General features: G+C 35.2%; 1 protein-coding gene across 6 annotated transcripts in view; it reads right to left on the minus strand.

Annotated features, from left to right (window-relative positions):
- The window catches only part of Pkn2 (protein kinase N2), a 116921-nt gene that overhangs the window by 71596 nt on the left and 25453 nt on the right, over positions 1-19872 (minus strand). For 4 of the 6 annotated variants that reach the window (XM_074079500.1, XM_074079501.1, XM_074079496.1 and 1 more), the window contains exon 2: positions 8761-9061. The exons of 1 other annotated variant lie outside the window; for it this stretch is intronic. In XM_074079500.1, the coding sequence (XP_073935601.1) occupies positions 8761-9061 (301 nt within the window). Of the gene's footprint in view, positions 1-8760; positions 9062-9443; positions 12737-19872 lie in introns of those variants that run through there. One more of the 6 variants, XM_074079498.1, reaches the window with a different exon arrangement.

A 19872-nucleotide genomic window follows, 5' to 3' on the forward strand; every position in this document is an offset into this window, starting at 1 on the left:
CAGGAAGGAAGAGTTCAATTTTAGACATAGTGAGAGGCAAAGAAAACAGGACACCCAGGTAAGCATGGCTATAAACTAGTAGATGAAGCTCAGAAAACACATTTTGGCAAGAGATAAAGCTTTGGAATTCACCAGAAAATAAGGCAGAGATGAGATTTTTCCCAATGCCAGAATTATGAATGAAAACTGAATTTGTTGTTTGTTCCCCTCCAAATGTATAAGAGCATCAGATATGCTACTTCAGGTGCAGTTAGTATTTCTGCTAAAACTTACAACTGAATAGTTGCTCCTAAGATGTACTGCAGTTGTAGAACATGGAAGCAAGCCAGATCCGGAGGCTCCCGAGTACTTACATTTCAGCATTAAAAGGGTTCCTTAATTGTTGAGATTAGGAATGTGACCAACCTTGAGTTTTTAATTCCCAAGTTTAGGAAACCTTCCTCAGATTTTGCTTACATCCAGACAGGTTTTATGTTCTGAATTTGATAAGCCTGGATGTCTCATGCTTGACCCTTTCCTCAAGCTATTAAAATGCTTTCACAAAACACCCTAGAGAGGTACATAGTCTACCTTCGTTTTACAAAAGAAAAGAACAGGCTCAAAGATGTTAAGTGGTATATCACCACACAACTATATAATGGTCCAGCTGGATGACTCCTCAGATATTATAACTTCCGGACTTCATTTCATAGCTAGCAGACTCTATGCTCAAAATTCATAAAGTGGGACTTGCATAATCATAAAGTCTGCTTATGGAACAAAGGTCTTTACTACATTTTAAAAAAATTAAGAGGAAAGATAGATGAAGTAAACATAGACAATGTAAGAAAATAAAATATGATATTGAAGCACTAGTTGAACACTTATCCATTTCCTTAGAAAGGTTCTACTTGTAATTCCCTAAATTACTACTCATTGGTCAAGATTTTTGGTTTTTGCTTGGTACTTACAAATTGTTATTTTTATACTTCCCTTGAAGCACATCTTTCTTTTTAAAATAGATATGCTTACCTTTTAAGCCACCTAGAACCTACTAAAATGGTAATGAAGCGTCCTCATTATTAATGGATGCTTAATCACTGATTTTGTGTACTCAGTATGATCTTTGTCACATGTCACCAATTGAAGTAATTTTGCTTAAGTATTTTCTAACTAGTACCATTTCTGATTTAGCTTTCTTAATACATTATACACAATAAGATTGTGGGTTGTAACATCTATTGCTTAAGGTGAAAGCAACCTAGCTATTAAAAATTTTGTCAGCTTGTATTTGTTATATCTTGAACCTTGAAAACTGCCCATTGCATCTCCTAATGGTGGACATATCGTCATTCTGTGTATGTAACTGTATCTAGGGTTTGCACAGTTCTTTCATGAATTCTCCTTAAATGCTTTTTTTCTTCTTTGCTCTGATTACAATAACGTACATGGTCAACCATGACACTCTCTTAGATTGGTTAAAAAATATATTTGAAATACCAACCGCTGCAGAAAATGTGGAACTGAACTCTCATGCATTGTTGGTGGGAATGCAAAATAATGCAGCTATTCTGGAGAACATTTTGGCCACTTCTTAGAATGTTTAACACACTCTACCATGACTTGGTAGAGTCAATCCCATTCTTAAGTGTTTATCAAAGTAAACTGAAAACTTCTGTTCTTACAAAAATCCATTCATGGAGCCAGGTGCTAGTGACTCATACCTGTAATTCTTGATACTAGAGAGGCTGAGATCTGGAGGATCTTGGTTCAAGGCCAGCCCAGACAAATCTTCTCAAGACCCCATCTCCAAAATAACCAAGCAAAATGGACTGAAAGTGTGGCTCAAGTGGCAAAGCACCTGCTTTACAAGTAAGTGTGAATCCCCTGCTTTACAAGTGAGTTCAATCCCCAGTCCTACCAAAACAAACAAAAAACCCCAAAAATCTATTCATGAATATTTATAGCAGCTTTGTTGACTGCTTAAAAATGGAAAACAACCCTAATGATCTTATTGAACTTTAGATAAACTATGATACATCTATACAACTGACTAATTAGGAATAAAAAGCTATTGATATATAACATATTGGATAAATCAATGCTACGCAAAAAAGTGAGTTTCTAAAGGTTAAATACTTTGATTCTATTTGTATGACATTCTTAAAAAGAAAACTATAGTGATAAAGAACAGATTGGTAGTTGCCAAGGAGGATTAGCTGGGGGAGGGTGTAGCTAGAGAAAAGATAGCATGAGGGAGATCTTGGGAGCAATGGAAGAATTCCTTTTGCTCATTGTGGTGGTGGTAAAACAAGTCTACCTTAAAATTCACAAGATAGTATGCCAAGATATTTTTAAAATCTGTTTTTATCAAATATTAACTTTTTTTGAAAGTATAGAATCAAAGCACTCAAGTATTAGGAATCCACAAACCATTTAATGCCATGGTTTTAAAGATGAGGAAACAAATCCAGAGTCACAAAAAGTAATTTGATAATGATCACACGCCATTCTTTCCTTAAGAAGTTCACAATTCAAAACTTTTACCTCAAACTGAGCAATTCAGTTAAAAATAAGGAATATGGAGAAATTATGTAACAACTTAGGCCACAGATTCCACACTTATATTTTACTGCATATAAAACTTTAATTTCCATGCCATAATTAGATGGATAGGGTAACAAAAGAAAATTAAGTTCTTTTATCTTTAAGAATGACTTCATAAATTACTGTTTAGTTTTAAGGAAGAAAGCACAAGTGGTAGAGTGCCTGCCTAGCAAGCTCAAGGGTCTGAGTTCAAATTCCAGTACCATAAAAAAACACAAATAAATAAGCTACGTTCTAAGAATTTAAAAGAATTTCCTAAGATGAACTCCCCCCTTCCAAATAAATTCCCATTACTACCAGTTCCAAACTAAATCATTATCTCTCTGCTGGATATTCTGAAAACTAAGGAAAATATTCACTACATTAATAAGCAGTAATTATCCATTGAGTTTGCTAGGATTTGAGAAAATGGAAATGAGAAGAGGTATGAGAAATGAAGTAAGATGAAAACACAAGGGCTGCACGTATACTACATGAACTATTAACTATGCTTAATAGAACAAAAATTTATTTCTTCTCCTGAGACAGGGAGAGTTCTCACTATGTAGCTCTAGCTGGCCTTGAACTCTCATTCCTCCAGCCTCAACCCGCCCGGGTGCTGATATTACAGGTATGTACCACCATGCCTGGAAAGAAATTATCTTTTTCTCTTCTTAAAAGATGATTCATTTGAGAGACAAAGGCTCGAAGAAAAAAAAAAAATCCCCCAATACCTTCTTTTGGAGTCTGAGGTGCCAAGTGAAGTTTAGAGATCAGTAATCTTTCCCATAAGGCACATTCAGCTAACCATATCTTCATAGTTCCCATGTGGGAAAACAACATTACATGAGACTACTCTCTTTAAGTTTTATTTTATTTGACAAGAAATAATTGTATATATTTATTGTGTACAATGTGATGTTTCACATGAATACACTGTGAAATGACCAAATCAGGCTACTTAACATTTCCAAACTTTTCTTTCATTTATAAGGAAATGCCACAGTTTTTCAATACTTATTTGCTGTACCATCAACAATATACAAGGATTCCCTTCTCTCCACATCCTTGCTAACAGTTATTGTTCAATTTTTAATATCACTCTAACAGTTGTAAGGTGGTATGTCATTGTGGCTTTAATTTGCATTTCTCTAATAATTAGAGATATCAAAACAATTTTCATGTATCTGTTGGACATGTGTCTTCTTTTAAAAGCTATCTATTCAGACCTTTTTTTTTTCAGTGCTGGAGATCAAACCCTCCCCTCCACCCAAGCACTATTCAGGTCTTTTGCCTATTTTTTTTTAAAAATAGGGTTATTTGTTTTCTTGTGATTGAATAGCTTGAATTCCTTAAATATGGATTAGTCCCTTAATCAACACATGATTTGCAAATATTTCTGCCAGTTTATAGGTTGTTTTTTCAATCTGTTGTTTCCTGTGTTGTAAAAAAGCTAGATAACTTATTAGAGTCCCATGTCCATTTTTGCTTTATTGACTGTACTTTGAAGTGTTATCTAAAAAGTCACTGCCCAGACCAATGTCACAGAGTTTTTTGCCTTTATGTTGTTTTCTAACATCTTTACAGTTTCAAATCTTATATTTAAATCCTTAATCCATTTTGAGCTGATTCTTTTATAAAGGATGAGTTTAAAGAAAGGTTCACTTTCATTTTTCTGCATGTGGATATCTGGTTTTCCCAACACAATTTGTTGAAGTAACTTCCCCTTACCTATTGTGTGTCTCTGGCATCTTTCCCCAGAACTGACCATAAATGCATAGATTTACTTTGGGACTATCTTACACCATTGGTCAATGTGTCACTTTTATGCCAGTGCCAAGCTATTTTGATATAATTTTCTAATATATTTTGAAATACAGTACTTTGATATTTCTAGCTTTGTTCATTTTACTCAAGATGATTTTGACTATCTTGGGGTCTTTTGCGTGGTTCCATATAAATTTAGGACTGTTTTCCTATTCCTGTGAAGAATGGCAGTAGGATTTTGATAGGGATTACACTGAATCTACAGCTTGCTTTAGGTAGCATGGGCATTTTAATAACATCAGTTATTCCAACCCATGAACACAGGACATCTTTCCATGTATTTGTGTTATCTTCAATGTCTTTCACCAATGTTTTAGTTTTCAGTGTATACATATTCATTTCATTTGTTAAACTGATTCACAATTATTTTAAATTTTTTCATGCTACTCTAAATGGGATTATTTTCTCAATTTCTTTTTCAGACAATTCATTATCTGTAAGTGTATTAAAATGTTACTAATTTTTGCATTAACTTTAGAGAATTCCTTTATCAGTTCTAGCAGTTTTTAGAAGACTCTATGAAGTTCTATAAGATAATGTTGCCAACAGAGACAATTTCATTTCTTCCCTTAATATCTGGATACCTTTTATTTCTTTTTCTTGCTTAATTGCCCTGACTAGGACTTTGAGTTCTACTATACTGAACAGAAGTGATAGAGCGGGCATCCTTGTCTCATTCCTGACGCTGAAGGCAAAAAGTCTTCAACTATTCACCATTAAGTATGTGTCATCTAGGCTGGCAGGATGGCTGAAGTGGTAGAGTGCCTCCCTAGCAAGTTTGAGGCCCTGAGTTGAAACCCCAGTACTGCCAAAAGAAAAACCCAAACCACCTACAATGATGTTAACTGTGGGACTGTCGTATTGTCACTTACAGTTTTTATTATGTTGAAAAAAATTCTCACCATATCTAATTTATTGGGTTTCTATCATGAAAGGAAGTTGAATTTTGTCAGATAATTTTTCCACATCTATTAAGATAATCATATGGCTTAGACTTATACTATTTTTTAAAGTATGTAGAAGGTGAACAGGAAGTTCAGTGTACCCTGGGCATATGGAGAGTAACAATAATTCATTTTCTACTGCTCTCAGGAACAAATGAATACATTCTTTTTACCAAAAAACTCGTATGATCAGGTCTTGATGTTATAAAAAGCAGTATTATAGTTTTATGTCTAATAAAAATCCTTATTTTACAAATAAGAAACTAATGATTAAGAATTATTTCAGAGGTGGGTTAAAAGCAACTACTTAGACAGTAATCATTTATATAATGCAGTTAAATTTTGTCCTTTCCTTTATCCATTCATTCTACTAATGTATCCCTAACACAATAACTAGCCAAACACTTCTGCTATAGGTCCACCTCTACTTTAAAGAAGTGAAAGCAGAGTATGCCCTTGAATCTTGTCAAACTTAATATGAAATGAATTCATTTTGCTTACATTAATGTACAATGTAAAACACCTTAAAACTTTATAGCAAATGGACCCAAAGTTAATGTTAAAACTCTTTTAATCATCTGTATTGTTGCTGTGCTTTTAATGTTGCAAAATCAGTAGGAAGGGAAAAACAACAAGCAACTTGTATATGAATATGCTGTTTACAAAAAAAACTTTTTTTTTTTTTTTGCAGTGCTAGGGATTAAACCTAGGGCCTCATGAATACAAAAAGAATTTTAAAGAATCAAATTGGGCCAGGCAACGGTGGCTCAGGCCTGCAATCTTAGCTTCTCAGGAGGAAGAGATCAGGAGGATCACAGTTTGAAGCCAGCCTAGGCAAATAGTTTGCAACACCCTATTCTTGAAAAAATCCATCATAAAAAGGGCTGGTGGAGTGGCTTAAGGTGTAGGCCCCTAGTTCAAACCTCAGTATCGGAAAAAAAAAAAAAGTAGGGGCAGAGGAAGAAGGGGTGAGTCTGATCAAAGTACATCACACGCATGTATGTGTGGAAATATCACAATGAAACTCTTTTGTGTAATTAATATACACTAATAAAAAAATCGAATTTAGAATTTATCCAAATTTATTTTTTTTAAATAATAAATTTATTCTGTTTATTCTGAGCAAACTAAAATACTAAGCTGTTTATTCTGAGCAAACTAAAATACTAAGCAGTCACAACATGTATTTCATATAGTATTTGATCTCCAGTTATCTGAAAAATCAATATTAAAAATGGTCAGTAAACAAAGCTTTTTGCTTTAACCTAAAACTTTTATCTTAAGCCTTGTTCCCTAAGTTATTTAATGTTCAAAGGGCCATGATAAATTATACTTTGCTACTAATTGTAACATAAGATTTTGACTTGCTGGAGGTTTTTTAAGATATAATGTTTACAACTAAATATCTTTTATATTCCAGATTCTGTAATAAGCCAAGAAAATAGATGAATGAAACCATGCCGCTGCTCTCAAGGATCATAATTTAGTGATATAAACATGTAAAGGAAGTAAGTTACAATATAACATGTTAACAATGAATGAACAAAGTAGCACAGAAAAGGTAAGCACAGAATGCCAGGGAAGTTTCATGGTGATATTCAGATTGGCTTTTGAGTGAGTTTAGGAATTTGATAGTAGGACTTAAGGGAGTGCCACTTTTCTTTGTATGAAACTATAGGGAAGACAAGTTTAACCTAAAGCTATAGAAGGTAGGCCAGTGATTTCTGAGGGCCAAGAATGGGTACTAGGGACTAGAGATTGACTGGGAAGGTATGCAGGGCAACCAGTGAAGTGATAAAAATATTTTGTATAGATTATAATGATGGTTACCTGAGTATATTAAATACATTTGTTAAAATCAAATTCCACACCTAAAATATATGTAAATTAATCACTTAAATTTACTACATTTTTCATGTGCAATTTATACTTCAATAAAATTTTAAAGAGACTGAAGCAAAAGGGCTACTTTTTGTGTGGTTAACACCCTTTCATATCCGAAAGAACCACAAGGTTCTGTAAGGAAGAAACGTTTTTCCAAAATAAACAAAGTTTAAAGCTCCAGCACTATTTCTTATTTTAGACTTCTCCTAAAGATGTAATGGGCAAAAAATGTAGAGCTCGGCAGAGTTCCAAAGACAACAGACTGTTTCTGAGTTTACATATTACTACTAAAAACGGCATTTTCCTAATACATGTTTCCATTTGTAATTATTGAATTCGTGGATAAGCAACTACTAGGTGAGGAGTTAAGGGTTCTTTTTAACTAGCTTGGCGATTCTATGCAAGCTAACTCACATCTTTGGGATTATTTCAGCTCTAACGTAAGGAGGTTGGTCTCCTATGATTTCTTTCATTTTGAAGATCAAATTATTCTTAACATGGTTGAAATCCATATACAGGGCCAAATAAAAGCCCTAAGTCCAGATGCCGGAAGTAATGCTTGAAAACAACTGCACTGATTATCATGTTTTCTTTAACTTTGGACACTGTTAATCAATGTTAATTACATGTACTATTTCTTACTAGTTAATCACACAGGTTCTTCTAAAATTTCTATGGTGCTAGGTATTTTACTTCACATAGACAGCTTTTTTTTCTTTTTTGCAAATGAAGAAATGGGAGGGCTGTAGAGCTTAATTAAGTATCTTGCTCAAAATGTTGTATTTACAAGGACAAAACAATTACACTGGAACGTGTCATATGATTTTTTTATTAAGCTATAGAAAGGAATATGCACACCTGAGTGGATACGGATCAAATACAGAAATATTTTTGAAAGGCTATGCAACAAAAGGTAGTATTAACATTAGTGAAAGGGTCTGAGGTAAAGAGAAGCAGTTTTTCTATTTTTACTTTCTGTACTATTGGAAATTTTTCCAACATGAATGTCTGTTGATTCACTGTTTAAAAATAATGCTCTTAGGTTAGAATCATGGGTTATATTTCTGACTTATTTTTTATACTTACAAAAAAAAAAGTTTGGTTTTTTATTATTTTTTTTCTAATTAAACAACATGGCTGATAATTTAGTGGTTAATTCAGTTGCACAGAGAACGAAGTACAAAGGTCATAGGATAAAAATATCCCTTGTTTATCGATAGAATGCAGTTTTAAATTGAAAAAGTCATCTGGCAAACTCATGCCACTGATCACAAGGATGAATCAGGTAAAAGCATGCAGTTGACTCAATATAAAACATTAATACTGGAAAATAACTAAGGAATGTCTTACTGAGGATGAGAGTATACATCAGAGCTACTCATCTCTAAGTAAATTTTTCAATTTTCCATTACGGCCATTCTGAAAAGAATATAAACAAGACTGTAACCACAAAAGCAAATAGTTTTTGTACTTTTAGGAAAGCTAAAAACCATACATTTTTTGTTAGTATATTACATAAGCATCAAATAAAGTACAATACCTGTAACATCTTCTGGATCTGATACAACTATATGTGCATTTAATTCCTGTAGCTTGTGATGTAGTTCTTCTAATTTTTTATTTGATTTTTTCAAAATGTTGTCTACATAAGCCAAACTTTTTTTATCTGTTGTGACTTTCCTCAGATTTTCAGCTCCTTCTTTGATTTTCAGTTCTTTCCTTATTTCTCTCTTGATTCGATCCTTGATATCATCCAATTTCTGTTGCACCATTGTATCTGAAAAGTCTAATTTTTGAACAGCACTCACATTTTCAGAAAATGGAAGACTTCGGGAATCTCCCTACAAGACAAAAAGAAAGGGAAATAGACAAACAGATAATGGTATGTAGAAAAGTTAGAAGCTCAGTTAAATATGCAGCATTAACGACAAGAAGGTTTCCAGTATAAAGAGATCCTTTATACATTCTGTTACATCTAATTTTCTTAGTAAACGACAGCCTACTTATTTACCTTTATTATAACCAAGTGAACCCATAAATTCAAATACTCAGCCCATTCTCTAAATAACATTACTTGACAGATACACTAGTTTCAAAATAAAGTGACACAACATATCTACACACAAAGGCATCTAGGGTTTGTATAAAGATAGACTTTGATAGCCTATGAACCCAAGTTAAATCTCAACCCCTACATCATGAATTTTGGGCAAATTACTTTACCTTTTAAAAACTGCAGTTTAGGGCTGGGGTCATGGCTCATGTGGTAGAACACTTGCCTAACAAGCAAAAGGATCCGAGTTCAAACTTCAGTAACACCAAAACAAACAAACAAACAAACAAAAAAACCCAGAAAACACACACACACACACAAAATGATTTTACAGTTTAATGATCTGTAAAATCTAAATAGTAATATTATCTGCCTTTCAGAGATTTTGTGATAATTTGAGATATAAGAAACATAATTCTTGGTCCACTGTAGTCATTTAGTAAAACGCTTAATAAATTCTGTATGTGAATAATTTTATTTTCTATAGGAAATCTCTTAAAAATAAACTAATCTTGGCAAAGTTAAATACAATTGTACTTTTAAGGCCACTTTTTAATTAATTAAATGTATTATGGCTTGGCAAGACCATATTCAGAATTCCGTTTGTTTCATGGCTAACCATTCCAACTAATAGTTTCATTAACTTACTACAGAAACATTAGCAGAAAATATCTCTACATACTAATATAAGACAACTGAAGCTAAGACAATATCCAGGGTATTTATCTTAAAATGAAAATCAAATCAGTTAAGCAAATCTAATCTACATTTAAAACAGCCAAAGTTATATTTGCCTGTTTTTTTATCTTTCACTATTTTGTCCATTACCCTAATTGTACTATTTTTAATTTTTTTTCATTCTGAAAGGCAAGAAATCAAATAATGGTCACCTCTAAGGGAAGAGTCAAATTTGAGAAGAACATGGAAAAGAAGAAGACATATTGACCTGTACAAGCGTGTACCTTTCTGAAATACAAAACTTATCAGTTGATGTTCTTTAATTTCTTTGGGAATTCATTACACCCATATGAATAAGTACTATATAAATTTTTGGTGTAATACTTTATATATCTAGTTCTTAATCTCTAAAAATATGTGCTATGCAAAAAGGTAAGCTAAGAGAAGATACGGGATCTAGTCTTGGCTTTTATACAATTTACCCTGTGTTCATAGGCATAGTATGTAAAAATGAAGTAGTTGATTTCTATTAATCTCATAATATTTTAAGGGCTAAGAACTCCTTTGATATTCCTACACAAAAACAGATCATCAAAGCAAATCTCTTATTTGTATGTTTAATTTTCACTTCCATGAACCCTAATTTTAAGAATTTCTGGGGTGCATGATCTCTACCTACTAGTTTTTAAATTTCTCATTTTTAATCTATATGGATATAGGATGATCTTCTAACTGGATCAAAACACTATTTATGTTTTTGATATTTACTTATTTATCATTCATTCATTCATTCATTTTGGTGGTACTGGGGATCAAACCTAACCTTTTACATGCTAGGCAAGCACTCTACCACTGAGCTCCCATCTCCAAACCATTCAATATTTATAGTAAACCCCATCATTCCTTTAGTTTACAAAGTTTATGAATCCAACTTCATAGTCATATGACTATGGCTGAATAATTAAAATCCAAATTCCTGCTGCCTGGCTTTATCTAAAGTAGACTAAGGCAAGCAATGCTTAGACAAAGAAAAAGATTAAACTAATCTCTATTTCAATCCTTTTATGTTCTTCAGAACATGTTAACCAAATTGCTTAAAAAAATGTGTGGTTTAAGGGTTGGGAGTGTGGTTCAAGAGGTAGAGGCCCTGCCTGGCAAGTAAAACCCTGAGTTCAAACCTCAGAGGCACAAAAAACAAAACAAAACAAACAAACAAACAAAAAACACATGGGTTTCATAATACTAAACCACAGGCCCCAAAATTTCTTGATTCCTGGTATCCTTAGCATCTCAGTAATTTTTTCCTTATTCCTTATAGGCCAAAAGAAATACCTAATAGTTCTACTTACTGAAAATTGCTTGTGTTTAACAATTTAGTCACAAATTCATTTGTTTCTTAGTGGTAGTGGGGTTTGGACTTCGTAGTGGTTAGATAGGTGCTCTGCTACTTGAGCCATACTCCCACCCCCTAACTTAATCACAATATGAAATGATAAGACACACAAACTCAAAGAAAAAGTTAACATTTTTTATTTCCACATTTTTTAATAGCCACAGTTACTATCTACCTGATAGGTACTTCATAATATCTCAAACCATAAAATTTGCTTAGACATTCCCACTTTCATTTTCTGCCCCACTTTGCCAAGTTAATGTAGAATAGTCTAATAGCAAAACTTAACTGATGTCAGTTAGTTCACATGGTATCTAACAACAAAGGGTGTCACTGCATTTCCCTAGAAAATTTAAAATATACCGTAGCATGCTGAGAGTTCACTGAAGCACCACAGTCTTTTCATTTTGCAATTTGTTGTACTAAATTTTAAAGACTGTTAAACTATCCTATGAAATTGGCTTCTATATTTGATGTAAATCCTTTGAAGGCCCTTGTCTACTTCAACTCTTTTTCTTCCAATTTGTTCCCTAAATTTCAGTCATACCAAATTATAGAAATTTCCTACAGAGACTATCTCGCTGGGCTCAGTCTCTATGAAGGATGTACCTTTGGAATGCACCACCTTTCATGTCTTCAACCATCTCTTTCAATTCCTTCTTAGCCCAATTAACTTTGACTCTGTTTCAAAGTTCACCTCAACTCTTCCAGATAAAGAATCTCCTGCCCAATATCCTCTCTTAGGATTTAGTTAAATGACTCTCTGATACTGTGGATTTCTTTTTATTTTTAAATTTTGCAGTACTGACGTTTAAACTCAGGACCTACAACTTGAGCCACTCCACCAGCCCTTTTTTGTGATAGGTTATTTTGCAAGATAGGGTCTTGAACAATGTTTGCCTGGGCTGACTTTGAACTGGGATCCTCCTGATCTCTGCCTCCTGAGTAGCTAGGATTACAGGCATGGGCCACCAGTGCCTAGCCTGTGGATTTCATTTAAACAATTGTCCCTTTTATTGTTTGACCACTCCGAAAACTATGAGCAATTTGAAGTCAAGGTTATGTTTGGCAGATTAACTTTAAAAAATGATTTGTCCATTTTTTAATGAATTATTATTCTCATCTTTTGCTGTGACATGGCTGAAATACCTTTTGGAAAGAAGCAAGGGATACATACAATATAATCGATAATTTAAGATAAACAAATGCCCTTAACAACAGACAAGAAGGTTACAACACTTTCATATTGCTCGTCTCTAAACATTTTAATTTCAATAAACTGAAAGTTATTGGAAGTTATGATTTTGTTGCATTTGGAGCAACTGAAATAGGATATTTCAACTATTAAATTATGATTCTATCTTAAATATAATGAAAACAATTATAATTCCAGAATCATTACGAGACAATGAAATAATATTCCTCACCTGGGTAAATTAAACTAGCCTCAGGAAAATAAAAAGCTATAAAACCAATGAAAATCTTTAGTGATAAATAACCTTTGTCTCAATAGATTCTGTTACAGGCAGAAGTAGCTGTCTACCTCAACAACTTTATATCGATTATCAACATTTTCATCTATCAATTCACAACTACTTTCAACTCCATAAAATTTCATGCCTCTCCCAAAAGTAGGCACCTTGTCATCTTTTAAAAACAAAGTGCCAGGAGTGGTGGAGCATTCCTATAATTTCACTACTCTGCAGGCTGAGGCAGGTAGATCAAGAGTTCAAGGCCAGCATGGGCTACACAGTAATTCAAGGCCAATATAACATACATAGTGAGAACCTGTCTCAAAAAACCATGGAGTAGGGAAGTAGGTCAGTGGTAGAGTACTTACCTAACCCGTGCAAAGCCCTGGGTTAGATTTCCAGCAAGACATCAGAAAAACAAAACAAAACAAACAACAAAAGAAGCAAAGTTGGATCCAAATCTAATCACAACTCTCTTTTAAAATTCATTAATATGCTGAGAAAGTATGGGGATAAGAAAGAGGAAAAAGAATCCCACAAACTAATTCTAAACATAAAATTATATGGAAGGGATTCTCCACCAATTGTCTACACATAAAAGTCCCATAATTCTCATATCTTTTTATCACAGAATCACAAACTTAGTCACTTCATTCAAGTCAAATTAATCTAAAACTTTGCTGCTTACATTCCAATTTTACCATGCTTTTCTTTGGCCCAATTTTTTTTTCTTTTAAAACTACAAACCTAAATGAAACCTTACCAAATATTCAGAATATTTCAGTAAGTTTTTCATGATCAACCTTATAAGGAATGGGACTATACATTTCACATCATGTGCCAGCCCAGTATTTCAATTACACAAATGTGTTAATATGTATTCAATAAATAGCTACTTTTATTTTATGTAATAATGAAATTCTGATTTTATGCAAAAGCATAAAGTGGAATTTTCAATTTACCCTACTTCAACAAACTCACAGTAAAGAAAAACACTGGAATAAGGGTAAGACCAGATTCAGAGAAGAACATGAAGAAAAAAAGACTATCATTTGTAACCAAGTACTTCATGGTAAGCAGAGGCAGGAAAGGATGTTTACTTCTCACTGGCAAAGTTCCCAGAGAACAAGTGAATATGTTACTTTATATTTCAGAAATATAAAACAGTGACCTGATAGATGCCAAGAAATATTAAAAGCATCCATAAAAACTCACTTCGTAAAATGATTCATGTACTGTTTTACCTAGGACTTTCAAATTTCAAAGATCATTTAGCCTAACTTCCTTGATTTTATTCTTAAGAAATCAGGTTCAAAGCAACCAAGCAACTAGGCTAAGGTCACAAAGAAAACTCAATGGGTTGAGCATCTTAAGTCTTTGGACTTTTGGTTTGGTTTCTTTTACTACATACCTTCTTTTAGCAGGGCCCTTTGGAAATACCCATTTACCTCTATTTGAACTACCCCTTGACCTAACTGACTTGAATGGATTAATACTTACTACCTTCTGTGAGTCAGGGACATTGGCAGACACATTTCCTCTTCCTCTCTAAATTCACCCTAAGCCAATCTGCTGTACTTTAGGGGAGAGCACTCTCAACTAGAAAGCAAGAAACCAGTTCAAATAGCAACCCTCTGTTTTGAGATATACTGCACGAACACGTTACCCCATCTCTCTTTGCCAGTCTGCTCATCTACCAATTGGAGATTGGCTGTTCTTTCAGATTTTTGGTACCCCCTGTAGGAAATTATCTCCTGATCTTCTACTGCAGTCGCCCAGCAGGCCAATTCCAATAAAACCACAGGCCTGCACAAACAACCTTGGAACCTCCCACACTAAATACCCGCCGAAATCGCCTGAGAACATCCGCTTCCTGTCCTTGCTCCCCCTTTGGCTTTAAAAAACCTGCCTACCCCCTCACTCAGCCCACTCTCGCACCGGAGATTGCCAGAAGCCCTTCTGTCTTGCTAATAAAGCGCCATTTTACTCCATTGAGGTCTCTGTCCTTATTTTGAGCCCTTCCCTAATATTTTGGTGCTGAAACCAGGGAAGAATCTCCCATGGGGCCTCCTTCCACCCAATTCCTTTCCCCCTTCTCCCCCTCTCCTTTCACTTTCTATTTCCTTTTTGTCTCTGCGGTCCAGGACAAGAGCTAATGAGCTCCTCCAGCTTACTTCGACCAAAGGGCAACCAGATGATTTTGCTCTCCTTGTCTGAGAAATGTAAGACATGCTGGATCTTGACCTAGATCTGTATTGGTTGGACGAGTAAATGCCCCTGGCCCTTTAATCCCCAACCTCGCCCCTTTCCTCTTTTCTCCCATTCTGCCTTCATAGACCTCCGGAGTTGAAGCCATTTGCCAACTGATCGACCACATCCACCACCGGACCATTTCCTGGTGAATGCCGAGGTAAGAATCTTGTCCCCTCTTGGAGACTCTTACCAGTTCAGGGGTTCCACGAATCCCCTTCAGAGGGCGCTCAGATGCTCCTCTGAAGGCCTTTGTCCGGCTAGAATCAGTCCCAGAGGATGCCTTGGAACTGATCCACAGCCTCCTTACTCACCACCATGCAGTCTCAACAATCCATTCCAAGTGACAGGCCTCTGGCTTGTCTTCCAAAAAACCTCAAAACCCTGGGTTTAAAACTCTTTCACTTCTCAAGGTCCAAATTTGGCCACAATATCAATTAGCTAACCAACATCGCTGGTCTGAATATAGCACCTTTGATCTCACCATTCTCCGAGATTTCGGTAACTTCCTACAATGGGTTGGCAAATGGTTAGAAGTTCCCTACATTCAAGCTTTTTTTCTGCTCTGTTCCACACTCTCCCGTTGTTCCTCCTGCTCTGCTTACCAACTTCTTTTATCAGATATGCCTTCCCCTAAGGGGATCACAAAATCTACCCTCGACTCCTTACCTCCAGATTACCCAAAACACCTTATTAACATTGACTATCCCCTAGACCCAGCTGATGAACCCCCACCAGCCTCCCACCCCTCAACTGTCCCCCACCAACCTATGTCCCTCCTCCCATTAGACCTCCTCCCTATCACACCCCTACTCTAGCCCCCTCCAACCATTATGCTGTCCCCTTCTACCCCAACCCCTTCTGCATCAACCCCCGCCCCACTGACTCCAAAGGTTATTATCCTTACCCCACCCTTAGGCAGTCCCAGGCCCTTCCCTAACCCATGTTTCCTTTACTGGAGGTGGCAGGAGTGGATGGGACCTTCCAGGTTCATGTTCCTTTTTCCATGTCCGATATGTCCCAGATTGAGTTCAAACCAGAGACTTGGGCAAAACCAAGCCACACATGAATTAATATGAAAACAAAGAGAAATAAACTACACTTATGAAACCCAGATTTTCAGAGTAAGCTTCTATAACCCACAAGCAAAACAGAATGAAGTATCTATGCAAGCATCCTGCAAAGTAAATCTTTAGAGCCACAAACCATAAATGTAGTTCAGGACTTGTGTGCAAAACCTGAAGAGAGTTACTTAAATCTGTTAAGAGAAGATTTAAGTAAGATATAGGGTCTTCTAGCACAACTCACAAAATGTACAGGATATATGTATTTTTTTTAAATTGGGGCAGGCCTGGGGTTTAAACTGAGGGTTTCATGTTTCCTAGGCAGGTGCTCAACCACTTAAGTCACACCTTCATTCCAAGGACATATATATATATTATATATATATATATATAATATATATATATATATTAAATCACCCAAGACCCAGGAAAAAAAATACACAATTTGAATGCCAAAAGGCAGTCAGCAGTTCCAACACTGAGATGACACAGATGCTGAAATTAACTGGCCATGATTTTAAAGCAATCATCATAAAATCTTTTCAGCAAATGATTATGAAGACTTTTGAAAGAGATGAACATTAACCCTTAACAAAGGATAAATGACTTAAAAAAAAAAAAAAGAAAAAAGCCAAAGAAATTATAGAACCAAAACCTATAGTAGTAACTAAAATTAAAAGCTACTGAATGGGCTTAATAAACAATATACTGAACATAACAGAAGAAAGAATAATTAAATTTGAAAACAGATCAATGGAATTTAATAAATATAAACACCAGAAAGGAAATTAACTGAAAAAAATGAAGCACAGAGCTGACATTTTTGTCCTTGGAATCCCAAAAAGGAGGACACAGCACATGTGATGGGAAAAAAAAAAAAAAACAAAAACCTGAAGAAATAATGGCTGTTAACTTGCAAAATCTGACAAAAGGCATAAACTTGCAAATTAAAGAAGCCAAGCAATTAAAATAAAAAAGTTCGAAGACATCCAGAGAACGAAAGCAAAGATAAATTAAACTTAGGAGAACTATAAAGAAAGAAAACATTCCTAAAAACTAGAGATAAATTATGTATTTCATCATAGAAATCACAGGAACCAGAAGAAAATGTTGTAATATTTTAAGTGATGAAAGAAAAGAATTCTTAACCCTGAATTCTATACCCAGTCAAAATATCCATCAGGAATTGATTAAATAGAAGATTCCACTTCACTTAACATGGTAAAGTGTCAATACCAACAGTCACTGATTACTGCTACATCCAAAGGAACCATAAAACAAACAAGAAAGTAGATATACTCAAAACCACTCAAATAAATCAAAATGGAATTCTATTCCTAGCCAGAGCAATTAGGCAAGAAGGAATAAAAGGAATACAAATAGGTAAAGAAACTGTCAAAATATCCCTATTTGCAGACGACATGATCCTATACCTTAAAGATTCAAAAAACTCTACTCAGAAGCTTCTAGACATCATCAATAGCTATAGCAAGGTAGCAGGATATAAAATCAACATAGAAAAATCATTAGCATTTCTATACACTAACAATGAGCAAACGGAAAAAAAATGTATGAAAACAATTCCATTTACAATAGCCTCAAAAAAAATCAAATACCTAGGTGTAAACCTAACAAAAGATGTGAAAGACCTCTACAAGGAAAACTATACACTTCTGAAGAAAGAGATTGAGGAAGACTATAGAAAGTGGAGAGATCTCCCATGCTCATGGATTGGTAGAATCAACATAGTAAAAATGTCGATACTCCCCAAAGTAATCTACATGTTTAATGCAATTCCCATCAAAATTCCAATGACATTCATTAAAGAGATTGAAAAATCTACTGTTAAATTTATATGGAAACACAAGAGGCCACGAATAGCCAAGGCAATACTCAGTCAAAAGAACAATGCAGGAGGTATCACAATACCTGACTTCAAACTATATTACAAAGCAATAACAATAAAAACAGCATGGTACTGGCACAAAAACAGACATGAAGACCAGTGGAACAGAACAGAGGATCCAGATATGAAGCCACACAACTATAAGCAACTTATCTTTGACAAAGGAGCTAAAAATATACGATGGAGAAATAGCAGCCTCTTCAACAAAAACTGCTGGGAAAACTGGTTAGCAGTCTGCAAAAAACTGAAACTAGATCCATGTATATCACCCTATACCAAGATTAACTCAAAATGGATCAAGGATCTTAATATCAGACCCCAAACTCTTAAGTTGATAAAAGAAAGAGTAGGAAATACTCTGGAGTTAGTAGGCATAGGTAAGAACTTTCTCAATGAAACCCCAGCAGCACAGCAACTAAGAGATAGCATAGATAAATGGGACCTCATAAAACTAAAAAGCTTCTGTTCATCAAAAGAAATGGTCTCTAAACTGAAGAGAACACCCAGAGAGTGGGAGAAAATATTTGCCAATTATACATCAGACAAAGGACTGATAACCAGAATATACAGGGAACTTAAAAAACTAAATTCTCCCAAAACTAATGAACCAATAAAGAAATGGGCATGTGAACTAAACAGAACTTTCTCAAAAGAAGAAATTCAAATGGCCAGAAAACACATGAAAAAATGCTCACCATCTCTAGCAATAAAGGAAATGCAAATTAAAACCACACTAAGATTCCACCTCACCCCTGTTAGAATAGCCATCATCAGCAACACCACCAACAACAGGTGTTGGCGAGGATGCGGGGAAAAAGGAACCCTCTTACACTGTTGGTGGGAATGTAGACTAGTACAACCACTCTGGAAAAAAATTTGGAGGCTACTTAAAAAGCTGGACATCGATCTACCATTTGATCCAGCAATACCACTCTTGGGGATATACCCAAAAGACTGTTACTCCAGAGGCACCTGCACATCCATGTTTATTGCAGCACTATTCACAATAGCCAAGTTATGGAAACAGCCAAGATGCCCCAGCACTGACGAATGGATTAAGAAAATGTGGTATCTATACACAATGGAATTTTATGCAGCCATGAAGAAGAACGAAATGTTATCATTCGCTGGTAAATGGATGGAATTGGAGAACATTATTCTGAGTGAGGTTAGCCTGGCTCAAAAGACCAAAATTCGTATGTTCTCCCTCATATGTGGACATTAGATCAAGGGCAAACACAACAAGGGGATTGGACTATGAGCACATGATAAAAGTGAGAGCACACAAGGGAGGGGTGAGGATAGGTAAGACACCTAAAAAACTAGCTAGCATTTGTTGCCCTTAATGCAGAGAAACTAAAGCAGATACCTTAAAGCAACTGAGGCCAATAGGAAAAGGGGAACAGGAACTAGAGAAAAGGTGAGATCAAAAAGAATTAACCTAGAAGGTAACACCCACGCACAGGAAATCAATGTGAGTCAACTCCCTGTATAGCTATCCTTATCTCAACCAGCAAAACCCCTTGTTCCTTCCTATTATTGCTTATACTCTCTCTACAACAAAATTAGAGATAAGGGCAAAATAGTTTCTGCCGGGTATTGAGGGGGTTGGGGGGAGAAAGAGGGGGCGGAGTGGGTGGTAAGGGAGGGGGTGGGGGCAGGGGGGAGAAATGAACTAAGCCTTGTATGCACATATGAATAATAAAAGAAAAATGAAAAAAAAAAAAGGAATTCTATAAAATGCTCAAGTAGACCACAGGTAAGCAACAAAAAGGAAAAAGAAGGAAGAAACACACAAACAGAAAAATACAATAAAATAACAAGCTTAAGCCTTCA

Source organism: Castor canadensis, chromosome 7, assembly GCF_047511655.1.
Source record: "Castor canadensis chromosome 7, mCasCan1.hap1v2, whole genome shotgun sequence".
Classification (NCBI taxonomy): Eukaryota; Metazoa; Chordata; class Mammalia; order Rodentia; family Castoridae; genus Castor; species Castor canadensis.